Source organism: Seriola lalandi, unplaced genomic scaffold, assembly GCF_002814215.2.
Source record: "Seriola lalandi dorsalis isolate HSWRI2012SDOR001 ecotype SW California unplaced genomic scaffold, Sedor1 jcf7180002054914, whole genome shotgun sequence".
Classification (NCBI taxonomy): domain Eukaryota; kingdom Metazoa; phylum Chordata; class Actinopteri; order Carangiformes; family Carangidae; genus Seriola; species Seriola lalandi.
In genome coordinates, this window is record NW_019525466.1 from 253,688 (window position 1) to 266,857 (window position 13,170).

General features: G+C 41.9%; 1 protein-coding gene across 1 annotated transcript; it reads right to left on the reverse strand.

Moving 5' to 3' along the window:
• Positions 1-7: 7 nt before the first annotated feature.
• On the reverse strand, positions 8-2,667 carry pou4f4 (POU class 4 homeobox 4). The gene is made up of 2 exons (XM_023430942.2): positions 2,296-2,667; positions 8-941 (listed from the first exon to the last, which is right to left on the reverse strand). The coding sequence occupies exons 1-2, from the start codon at positions 2,413-2,415 to the stop codon at positions 15-17; spliced, it is 1,047 nt and encodes a 348-aa protein (XP_023286710.1). The 5' UTR covers positions 2,416-2,667; the 3' UTR covers positions 8-14.
• Positions 2,668-13,170: the final 10,503 nt, after the last annotated feature.

Sequence of the window (13,170 nt, forward strand, 5' to 3'; positions counted from 1 at the left end):
CCCCCCCGCTGGTCTTAGTGAGTCGCTGAAAACTTCATCCGTTTCTGCTTTTGCCTCTGATTGCAAAACCAAACCCGGACCACGTTCTTTTTCAGGTCCAATTTCTCGGCGATCGCGGCGATCTTCTCCGACGAGGGCCTCGGCTGCACGGCGAAATAAGCCTCCAGGGAGCGCTTCTCCGGGGCCGCGATAGACGTGCGTTTCCTCTTCTTGTCGCCCCCGTTGAAGATCTCTGGCTTGGACATCTTCTCCCTCTGCGCCCGCTCCGCCTCCTCCAGCCAGGCCTCCAGGATCGGCTTCAGGGCCACCATGTTGTTGTGTGACAGGGTCAGGGACTCGAACCTGCAGATGGTACTCTGGCTCAGACATCCGACCCCGGGGATCTTAAGGTTGGCCAGGGCCGCGCCCACGTCCGCCTGGGTCACTCCGAGTTTGATCCGCCTTTGTTTGAATCTCTCGGCGAACGACTCCAGCTCCCGGGGATCCGGCTCCGCGTCTCCGCCGCCGGTCCCTAAGGAGCTGTGGGACCCCAGCCCGTGTGGGTGCATGTTCATGGACTGCTGATGGTGGTGGTGCTGCATGTGGTTGATGGCAGACATGTGGGCTGCGTGGGCGGTGTGCGAGGCCGTGGAGCAGACGTCCGAGCCGGGCATGCCTCCCAAGGAGATGCCCGGTGTGAGGTGGTCCAGCAGGTCGCCCTCCAGACCCTGCGACGGCTGGTGGTGCCCCGGGTGGTGGTGGGAGGTGAGCACCGACGGGTGGTGCAGGTGCGCGGAGGAGGAGGTCGGGGTGCAGGTCATACTGGTCATGGTGGTCATGGTGTGGTAGGTCGCGTCTGGCTTGAACGGGTGGCTCTTCTGGGCCACGATGTCCACAGCGGCCAGAGCCTCGGCTCTCTGCAGCAGCGTCTCATCGAAGCCGGCGAAGATGTTGCCCTGAAGCTGGAGAGGAGCAGAGACAGGCCGGTTAGAGGTGGAAATCTGGCAGAAATCGATCTATCGAATTTATGTAATCATCAATCACCAATTTCGTTTCCATTTTACAATCTTTCTATTACAAAGGAATCATCTCAAATATTTAATTTTGACATTTATGTGAAAAACAGCAGGAGACAATCAACATATTTTAATTTGAGTTTCTCTCTAATTGAACCTGAAGCTGTGAAGCTCTGAAGACTACTGACATTTTAACATGTTAAATGTTAAAGTTGTATTATTATATTATTACATGTTCTCACGTGAAAGCTTCATGTTTAAGTTGTGAGGTGGACCACCAGTCAAACTTTTAAAACTGGGATATAAAGCAGGTATGTGTTTAGGTTCCATCTGAACTAAGAGCAGTGTTTCAGTAAGTAAATAGGTTTTTCCAGCTTAAACGCGCAGGCCACGTTTACAGATTTATTTCAAGCAAAAACAAAGAAAGAAAAAGAAATAAACTTTAACTTTGTCTCCCACATTTTAAACGATTTAATCCAACGCGACTTGGACATCAGTGGCTCTGTCCAACGCCTGGAAAGTGTGTCAGCGCGGATGGATATTCATTTAAAATTAATATTTACGATCTCCTGAATAATTTCTACGGACAATGAAATGAGACGAGTGTGAGTTTTGAATATGAATGGGACAATATGAGATAACACGCGCTCAGAGTCCAGCGCCAGCCTCTCCTCCTCTATCCCCTTCATCTTTTATCTTCAGCTTTTTTTTTTAGCAGCTTCACTCACACTTGTTTGAATACAGGGATTTTTTTTCAGAGACAAAAGATGCAGTTTTGTGCGTCTTTACGCAGAGTTTGGCTCCTAGTAACCAGAGTGGCTTGTTTTCTGTGCAGCCCTCCTTGAGCTGCTGCTGCTCTCTGATCATCCTGATCTCTACTGTCCTAAACATTGAATTCTTTATGTCATTAATCTGTCATTTTAAGAGTTACAGCTTTATTCCCATTAGTGCTCAAACCTTTTCATGCGAGTAAACACTGAGATTTTGACTTTAGAAGCCAGAATATGATGTTATTTTTATTTTTATGAAATTAAGTTTCATTCTCTACATTAATGTGGAAACCTTATTTTAGTTGAAACGCATTAGGGCTCAATTCAGAGTCAGTGATTCCTGTGTGCTTCTGCTCGCAATAGTTGAAACCTCACATCTAATCACTCATGAGCTTGACTCTGTAAAAAGTTTTTAGAATGACCAAACAAAAAAAGTTTTTCTACTCTGTTTCCAGAAAATGTGACGTTTTGGAAGTTTTCTTGTCAAATGACATCAGCTGCAGGAAGTCTGAACGGTTTCTTTGACTCACCGACGGTGTGGGCAGACAGGCCCTGCGGATGGCCTCCGAGCTGGAGTGCAGAGGAGTGTATTTGGGCTCGTGGAGGATGGGGTGCATACTGAAAGGCTGTTTGCTGTTCATCGACATCATGATTGCAGAAGTGAGTGAGGGTCGTTGTCCGTCTTCGTCGTTCGGGTCCGTTTTGGTAGTTTTCTATAAAGGAACGCCTCAGAGAGGAAACACAAACAAAACCTGCCAGACGCAGTCGGTTTGGATGAAAAGTCGTTCGTGAATCGGGGATCGCAGGTGGCGTCAGATTATTAAAAAAAAAAAAAAAAGAAGAAATAGAAGAAGTAGAAGAAGAAGAAGAAGAAGAGGAGAGGTAACTCCTGCACTCCTGTGGATCTCCTGCCTCCTCTTTGCCTGTAAATGACTTCTATAATAAAGATGCTCCTCGCCTCCAGCGCCTATATTGGACCAGTGCCGCGCAGGCTCCTCCTCATTGGTGTATCCTCACTCCATCCATCTGGACGCCTCCGCCAATCACGTGGAGATAGACGTCTGTAACCACGCCCCTGAGCGTGCCTGGCTCACTGTAAAGGAGCAACGAGGAAGGATGCTGTCTGGCTGCACTGTTAAAAAAATATCCGTTGATTTTTCTGGAATAAAATTTAAAAAAAAAAAAACACCTGCAAGAAGAAATCCACCAGAATCATCACAGCAGCAGAAGAAGACATTTAATTTAGCAGTAAAAATAATCTTAATGAAACTGCATCAATGAGGTTCTGACAGAAATGTGCTTGTCTGGCTTTCACTCCTGTAATAATCTAAATGCTGATTAACAATCATTTCCCTAAAATATGTGCAGTAAGCAGTGAATAATTGTATTTTTTTCTTGCTTGAAAACAGTCAAATGTAAATGTCAACTAGTCTCACAGGGAAATCATTGAGTTTAATCTTCAAACACTCAAAGCAGATAAATTATTTAAAGCTTTATTTAAATGGATATTTGAGGCTTTGGTTTTTTGTTGTGGAGGATCACACGCTGAGATAGCAACACAGCTTTTTTAGAGTGTTGCAGAGCTCAGCAGAGCACAGACACATTATTATTATTATTATTATTATTATTATAGCAATACTATATGTTGTTGTTCGCCTCTACACTCATACTGAAGCATATAGGCTACTTGTTTATTCTACTTGCTGAGGAACAGATTTACATATTTACAATATAGAGTCCATGTTATGATGATAATATACAGTGAATATGACTTTACATAAACAGGAGAGTGATCGGTCCATTGGCGGATACAACTTCAACTGATTAATCGGTTTGTTCCTTCTCTGCTCTGCCCGGATTCACAATGCAACAACTAAAGGCGTTTGATTATGAATATCAACCTGCAGCCACACACACACACACACACACACACACACACACACACACACACACACACACACACACACGCACTTGTACAGCTCCGATTATTAATTGATGGCACATGGTAAAATGCGCAGGAATTCCTCCGCTTGAACCCCATTCACTTTCTCGGCAATTAATACATTAATTAATCATGCTTCATTTACTTTGTGGCTGTAGCAAGGATGCCCCCATCCCACACACATACATACATACATATACAAACAGCCACCCACACACACACACACACACACACACACACACAATTATCTCAATTAAAGAATAAACAGGTCCGAATGGGATCTAAGGGGCACCATGAAATACAAATAGAGCACGCGGGGTCATCGGGGCAGCAGCTTGTCGATCACAGAGGGGATTTCCGGCGAGCAGACACGCAGGCGATAAGATTGAATAATTATCGCATTAATCACCTAAAGGCGTTCATGGAGGGGGAGGAGTCAAATGTCAGATGGAGGGGTTGATGGGGTGAGGGGTCTCCAGGTTAGAGAATCCCTCTTTTTATGTGATTATGTGGCTACACGTGCAATAATAATACTACTACTAATGATTATAATAATAACGGTAAATATAATAATATGCCAGAGTTTCTGCTTTATCAAAGTTGTTTACCAAACATTCAAAATTAACTAATTTAGTAACAATAAAATGTCTAGTAGGTTCAATTAAACCAGTTGTGACTGAGGGCTGAACAAACTTTTTCTCAAATACAAGAAACAATTACATCTTCATTTCAAATGTGCAACAAGTAATTAACTCTGTTTGTCTTAACAGACCAGAACTAATTTGTAAAAGACTGTTACATAAATGCTCCTTTCATCCTGTGACTTCTTTTTTAATGTTTCATTGTTGCACCGAAGAAAAACTGTTTTGTTGCCCTGTACATTAAGCAGTGATATACAATGACGATAATTTCTGTTTTGACCTAAATTGAATTATTGAGGGGCAATCCTCTGTTCACGATAACATTAAGACGTTATTACAAATTAACAAATGGCTCCTTTATTTTTAAGGGGAGTCTGTGCGAACCAAGAGACATTTAAAACGCTTTCAATAAGTTTGTGTCCCATATTGAATCATATTGTCCAATTCAAAACTACAACAGAGTTTACAGTCAAACAGTCTATTGTAATACGTTTTTTTAAGAGTCAACTCTTTTGTGACTGAAGCGTTTTCTCACTTGTGTGTGATTGTTGGACCCTGAGGAAGACCACCGTGTGCTCAGTGTGTGTGTGCTCAGTGTGTGTATCGCTCTTGTTTTTACATCATGTCGCCTTGACGATAAAAATGTTGTGCCTGGACTTCATCCCCTGTCTTGTGAACATGATATTCTCATCACATTTGATCATCTTTTACCTGTTGTCACTTAAAATAAATGCACCATAGTTTAAATGTAGTACAGTATTCTCAATACAGGTATAAAACCAAAAAAAAATTATTGACAAACTTCACACTGATTCATATTGGGCACATGTTTTGCTCATTTACATTGTACCTAAAACTTTATGGTGCAAATGAAATTAATTGGGAACTACCGATAAAATAGAACTAAAATACTTTTATTGTGTTAAAACAGTTGAATTATCTGTGTTTAAAATAGCGAATAAAGCTGATTCAGTGTGAGTGATACTATGAGCAGATGTGTGAGGTGAATGTTGGGGAGAAGGGGAGAGATTCAGAGAAATAAACAAAATGAATTAAGAGAATGAAAAGTTTAAAGGGAACTGATGGAAACATCTGCGCATGTTTCCCTCTGCTGTTCATTAACATTAGACATCTTCACAGGACATTTGAGCTGAATCTGTGCTTTTATTAGTAATAATTATAGTTATAGTTTTATTGTCTATTTCTGATCTGTGTTGTCATCATTCACCCAAAAGTAGCGGCTGAAAATTTGACTCTTATAGTTAAGGGAGAGTCTCCAGTTCAGAGTCGCTTTTATTGGAGAAAACTGTCATGTTCATAAACTGTATACATCACCACACTTGAGTGCAACATCTGTAAGATAACTCAATAAAACATTTTACTTTATCGCTTGAATAAGTTCTTAAATAACTGCTAAAATTAAATAAATATTTATGAAATATTATTCTTTTTAATAACTGAAAACCATCATTTCAACTTTCATTTTAAACCGAATCTATACACACAGTATGATGATCACCGGTCCTCTAATTCAGCAAGTGGTCTTACCAGCATCTTGACAGTATTGTTTTTCTGAGTGATAATATATTGGAAATATATTGAAAAAAAATCCAGTGTGCATGAGACTGGACTGTGCTGAGTCTTGTCCCTGCTGTAACTCTGCCTCCCGCTCTGCTGTCCTGGCTGAAACTCCAGCCTCATCTCACCAGCTTCGCCCACAAAAAGAGCAGCAGTGTCAGTGACGGCCAGCAGGAAACCTGAGCGAGGTCCATTGTCCCTGCTGTAGGCCCTCCAGAGGGTCCCCCTCCCACTCCTCCCCTCCAGCACCCGCTCATCAAATATACATCACCCACCTCCACTGGGACACCGGCAAGCGGGACGCTCCTCTGGGAAGGCGACACCGGACGGACAAAATGGAGGGAGTCCAGCTGGGGTGGGAGGGAGAGGAGAGACGGGATGAAAGGATGGAGGAAGAGTTTGGGCAAAAGAGATTAGAGAGAAAGAAAGAAAGAATCATTTAGGGGAAAGAGAAGTGGCTTTTCCTCAAAGTTCAAACTTATTGCAAGAGAAAGTAATCAGATTAACAGTTCACCAGACAACAGACTTGCATTGCTTCTACTGTACTGTCAGCTTTGTACTTATTGTGTATTACTTACTGTCCACTGTAAGAATGGTTAAACTTGATTGATTTAAGCTCCATAGATGATGTGAAGGCCTTAGCATAGGATTTACATCATTTTCATACACATCGAATCCACCAGTGACCCCTGTCATCCTGGAAGAGAACACAACCATAAGCATAGAAATGTTCCAGAAATGAAATGGCTTTCACTGTAAAGGCACGAGGATCCAAACCATGTCAGGGAAACACAACAGAGCCACCGTGTCCTCTCACTGTTGCAAACAAGCATTCAGGCGTTTTCGCTTCCCCTACATTTAAACTGGATGTCACTAAACACTTGCCAGATGAGCAGCCGGTGTGACCGAAACACCGTGTCCCCGTAATGAACCCTCTTACAAAGTCACTTAGTCGTTTTCCTCGCTCCTTCTTGGCCCTCCAGCCGGGTCTGTTTGGATTGGATGAAAGCTCTTTAATTGTAACTGAAGTGGCGTGTGTCCAAGTTTTTCTTGATTTGTCACCCTTATATTTGGTGTCACTACAGCACATTTGATTTTGAAAACAGAAAAGTCTAATTCGTCTCAGAAAACATGCCTCAAACACTTTAACACACTTCAATGAGGGTCGAAGACAACAGTCAAAACTTTACACAACTTAACAAACATGTCACATAACTGCTTAATTTGTTGATTCTGTAAATGTGTGTATATGACATTATGTTTTCCTTGTTTGGGGTGATAAGAGTTTTGCAATATATATATGTGTGTGTGTGTGTGTGTATGTGTATGTACGTGTCAGATAAATGATATGTGTCCGAGTGTATTTTAGACGGAGACGAAAAACAAATAGTGAACAAAATACGCGTATGTGTAGGTTATGTCAAGTTATGCATGGATGGCTGTCTGTCTCTGTGTGTGTGCGTGTGTGTGTGTGTTTAGAAAGCAGGATGGACTCTGAGGGATCAAACGTCCGGCGAAGCTTTCAGCGAGCAGAACATGGCTGCCACACTGTGTATTTCTGCCACATTTAGCAAATGGACACTGAAGTGCAGCCTTCCGCCGACATCCACCACAATCTAAACGCACACCTCCTCACGTCGCTCCTCTCTCCTGCCCTCACCTCCTCCTCTCCTTCCCCTGTTTTTTCCGTTCACTCTTGTCCTCCTTTCCTCCCCCTCTCTGCTTCTTCTAGCTCTGAATTATTGATAGTGAGTAAAATCTGACGTTGTAAACTTTGCGACCATTCACCAAATCGGCCTCAGCTTCTCACCGAGGGGGCCCGCGGAAGGGTAGGCAGTGTCTAACCGCACACTTTTAATGTAATTGCCTGTAGGGTTCCTTGTAAATATTTCATTGTCTGCCAGTACAAATTAAAGACACGAGGCTGGAAGGAAAGGTTAGTTGGTTTGCTCGGCGAGAGATCTTCAGCACTTTACCTGCGCCTGCAGGTTTGGAAAAGGGCTTCGCCTCTCGTCTCTCTGCTTTCTTAGAGGAAACGGAGTGAGAGTCTATGGTAGACTGTCCTTCTGCTTGACTTAGCCTTGCGTGATGAGCATGTAGACACTTAAGTCATCCATGTATCACCAGTAGAGCTTCATGATGATAGAAGACCTGCACAACCTAAAAAGTGAAAGAAACAAGAAGTTGGAGCAGCTCAAAACCCAGATAATGATCTTAAATTACTTGCAGCTGTGCACATCAGTTTTTGTTATTGTAGGCAGGTAGTCTGAGGTAGTCATATCCTCACATTATGTTGACATATCAGTGTCAGCAGATGTCTAGTCACTGTTATCATCATATCTAAATTTAAAAGAACATTAAAATATAGTCATTGTTATGATGTCTAAAGTCATCAAACAGATCTGACAATATTTGATTAATTACACCCTCGGTTATTATGGTACATAAGCACCCCATAGTGGCGTACTGTGCCACATTTTGTCTGTGTTGGATAGAAACAGAGACCAACAAGAGGGCAACATCTAGCCGATAGCTTCTATGCAGGAAAGTTGAAAAGAGACGATTACCACTTGGAAAAATTAAAGAGTGACAAGGAAAACGACATCAAAGAGAGACTAGAGTGCGTCGCAACAGCTACGGAGCTGCCGTTGGCTATTAGCTAATTAGCTGGAGAAGCTACGGAGCTGCCGGCTCAAGCGGGGTTTGTATTGAACTTTCTACCGACTTAGCTGTTAGCTGACTAAACGTAGAAGCCATGGAGCTGCCGATCCCTTCCAAACGGCGACTGTCTTGAGCCGTTCGGTGAGTTAGCTGTTAGCTAATTAGCCGCAGAAGCTACGCAGCTGCCGGCTCAAGCGGCGTTTGTTTTGAATTTTCGTCTTAGCTGCTAGCTGACTAAACGCAGAAGCCATGGAGCGTTCGACCCCTTCCAAACGGCAACTGTGTTCAGCATTCCAACGAGTTAGCTGTTAGCTAATTGTCCGCAGAAGCTACGGAGCTGCCGGCTCAAGCGGCGTTTGTTTTGAACTTTCCACTGACTTAATTGCTAGCTGACTAAACGCAAAGGCCATGGAGCTGCCGACCCCTACCAAACGGCTGCTGTATTGAGCATTCCGATGAGTAAGCTGTTAACTAATTAACAAATTAGTGCTCTGATTATTGTTTATTTTCAGTGTTATTAGGGTTTATGTTTAAAAAGTGAAGGGAAAAAAACAGTCGGGATGACATGAGATCTTGTTAAGGTGATAGCTCAGGTTTCATTTTACATTGTTGAATTCTATAAATATGGGAAAGTGTTGACTTAATGGTTAGTTATTATTAATTATTCAGATGCAAGTAAACAGCAATTTGTACATTACATATTTTCCATCTTTGCTTGTGATTGTAATGTTTATTCACCTGGAGAAGTGAAGTAAGTCCTAAGATAAGTTAGAGATTGTATGTTGTTGAGATGTATAGGTATAGCAATAATTGTAAAATGTGAGGCTATTGTAATTGATTATAGTCTTATGGAGAATGAGTGAATTGAATATTAAGGACAACTAAGCGGTTCCTCTGCACATCTTGTGCAGGCTGGGTTTTTGTTTTGGTTGAGACCTTATTCTAGACTGAACTGTGCTGCTCGAGTTGCCATCACCCCACTGCCACATGGATTTCCACCTCCCTCATCACCATCATCTCGCCGTTTCCTGGATGTTCATCACTGTCTGCTCTCATCTTCACCATTCATCAAATCTCATCATCTTCATCCCGAGAACCAGGAAACAACAAGGAAAGGCTTGGTCACCTCTGAATTTACCTGTCTAACTCTCCATAGTCTTTAAGGTGAAAGAGGATGATGTGATGAAAGTGGATTATCATTGGACAGTGGGACAAAGGAGCATGTTATATTATTACACAGGTTAGAGTCCACTGCAAAATGTTTTACAACCAGGAATTTGTGAGCTATCTGTGGTGATTCTGGCTTCAGCAGATCTTCCTGGAGGTATGAAGCTACTTTGTTAGAGTTTTAAAATGGAGCTGAGACCAGGAGCTCAGGGTTCATCAGTCAGGACTTCAAGTGTTGAGAGATTCTTTACAGGACAATGTCATCCTGCTTTAGGTTCTGTGGAGAGGCGAGTGGGTGAGAAAGAAGGAGAGATGTGGAGAGAAAAGTAAAATATGTATGAAGGTGGTACTGTAAATCGAGCAACCAGGACAGGATGTTACAGTGTTGGTGCGGCTGTAGAAGCGCAGCCATGTTGTAAAATGGTTGGGGAGCACTGAGGGTTTCTTTTTGAGGAGGAGTCTCAGTGGAATATGAGTGTGTTCCATCCATTAACTCACAAGTCTGTCTCTCTGAGACATAGAGACAGGCGAGTCGGTTATTGTGTTTAGACCTCTATTGTCAGTGTTATTCCTTTTTTATGTTTTACCCATGTCTGTTTGTTTGTTTGTCAGCAGAATTACCTGAGTAGTACTGAACCTATTTACACCGAATGTGGTGGAAGGGTGGGGCATGAGCCAGGGAAGAACCCATTAAATTTTGGGGCAGATCCAAATCATTTACTACGAATTTGATTTCATTCCTCTGAAGTCTGGTGTATGTTGTTTGACATTGGCATTGGCGGATGTATGCGCTCTACTGAGAGCATTTTCTAGTTATTGACTGTAACTGTGATCTTCCCCCAATCCTAACAAGGTCTTTTAGTTGCCTAAACCTCACTGTACCATAACCGTAGTCCATTTTCTATACCTACGATCTATCTACAACCTTAACCATACAGTGAGTGAGAATTTGAAAATGTTGCCATTGAATCAGGTTTTTGTAGAATAAATCAATAATCCAAATATATCCAGTACCAATGTTCTTATCTATCCCTAACCCTCAGTTACTTGTTATTGTGTGGAAACATTTCCAGCTTGTTGTGGCAGCTTATTTTCCCAGTTTAATTTCCATTGTTGGACTTTTTCTTTTTTTTTTTTCTTGAACATCCAAAGGATCTGACCAATCTCTGGGCTCCAACCTGTAGCTGAGGGTTGTTGACGCCGTCTCTGCCTGCATCTTATGATTTGTGGCATTTTTGGATGTGAGGTTGCTGACGTCTTTATCTGTGACTGTTCTCGCATAGCGCTGGTGTTTTGTCTTTGTGCTTGTATATATGTTCATCATCATAGTGAGTTACAGGTTTTCTTACTCTGCCCTTTTCATTCTAACCACTGTTCTCTCACAGGGTTATTTCTTATTTAGGGTTTCTGCATTTTTCATGGTTACACCTTTCATTATCTCCACCTCTTCATGTATGTCTCTCTCTCTCATTGCCTCTTCTTCTAATCTGTTGTCGGGGCCTGTTGATGGAAAAAGAGCAGAAGAAGAAAACATTGGAGGAAAAACAGTGAGCAAGAAGTAAAGAGAGAGGCTATGACAGAATGAGAGAAAGACAGACAGTAAATGAGACAGAGAAAGAGAGAAGACATATTTTGGATCAATAGATTAACTGAGTGCTCATGTATTATGCATCTGAGCCCTGCAGCACTTGCACATAAAGGGAATGTTGGGCAGGATTGGCGTGTAAAAGCTTTATAACCGCTGGCCTGTTTACTCTGAGCTTACAAGGGGACCACTGTCATGCCGAACCGAACCAGGCAAAGTTGAACTGAGATTAGACGCGGTCTGCCTGGAAACAATCCCGAATCTGCCTCCCACTTAATGATGTGTAGCAAGCAGCCAGGCTCAACTCAAACAAGCACAAAATGTCCCACAGTATATTAAAAAAAATAACATTATCACATCCAAATACCAGAAGCAGCTCAGGACAACTTGAAATGCCTCAGCTTTTATTTATTGTTTGGTAAAAACTGAGACTTGAAAATATAACTTTCCGCCCCAAGGAGACAAAATGGCTAAAATGACATTAACAGATATGAGCAGTACAAAATAATGTGTTAATGAACGTTGACCTGAGGTTATAATTACACTTTAAATCATGTGTGTGAGATGTGAACTTAAAAGTAATCAGAAAACATTCCTGAGTTTGGGGAACCCAACTCCAGATCTGCAGGTTGAAACAATATCGTGTTGATTTTTATGTTTAAAGTTACAATTAGACTGAATGTCTTTTTATCTGTCAGCTAATTTTACTGCCACTGGATTCTCTAAAAGCTGCAATGAACCCCCTCTGATGTAAATCAAGTTTTTAACCTTGTTAACATGTCCATATGTTTATTTTATATAATACATACAAAGTCAATGTCATGACTGAGTATTTCCACCTTGGAACTGCATCAGTTGGATAAAAACAGATTCAGACAGCCAGGGATTCATGCGTCATATAATCTAAGAAACCAATCCTGTCAAATTGCGGGGATGGGGGGGCGGGGCTAAATAAACCCGAAACCTTGTCAGTACAGAGAGGAGTTTACATTAGCACAACCACTAACACTGGGTCAGCCACTGCCAGTTATAAGCTAACAAACAACATAAACAAATGAAAGATGCTAACTGCACTAACCATTCTGATATGTCTGCTAGTTGCTGATTTCTGGTCTCAACAGATTCCTCATGTGAGTCTGGGTCTGACTGAGGCTCAAACATGGCTGAGTCTCTTTGATGTTTCCTCCTTTAACCCTCTTGATATGCACTGCTCTTTCAGTTAGCGCAAGCAGTGGTGGTGGGCGGGGCACAGGGCCTGATCTAGATTTCTCAATGAGGAAGTAAGAGCAGATGAGCTTTTTCACTTTTTATGTGGAGAAAATCATGTTAAACAAAATATTAGTTGTGTATATATAATATGTTTATACATATTATAAAACATATCTGGAGAGGAACTTAAAACTTCATATGAAATCTGGATAACAAAGAACCCAGGAGGTACCAGCAGATAAAGAAAGACTCATAAATGCATCATACTTTAAAAACTTCCATCCAATCAAACTTAATTTCTCTGACTGATCTCCCAACAAATGATCACTCTATACTACACCAACATCCTGCTGGAATTTCACTTCATGTTTTACGCATTTATCTGATAACTAAAACAAGCTTCATCTCATGTAGATAAAAGTCAGAGGCAATAATCCTGAAGGACAAGGATAAAATACAAGCTGCCGAGCTAATCAGATAGACTAAAAAGACTTTATGCTCCTCTGGGTCAGCCCGACAGAATGAACTTTGACTTCTTAATGCAACATCTGGGGGTCTTCACATCAGCCTGCTGCTTCCTCCTTCGGATTCTCCTTTCTCCTGAGTTTAACATTTCTCGACA

Bases quoted from the DNA above. Each gene is read 5' to 3' on its own strand.
- pou4f4 (XM_023430942.2), bottom strand. From the start codon at position 2,415: ATGATGTCGATGAACAGCAAACAGCCTTTCAGTATGCACCCCATCCTC. The intron at 942-2,295 runs GTGAGTCAAAGA...GCTCCTCTCCAG, and splicing joins CCTGTCTGCCCACACCGTCG to CTTCAGGGCAACATCTTCGC.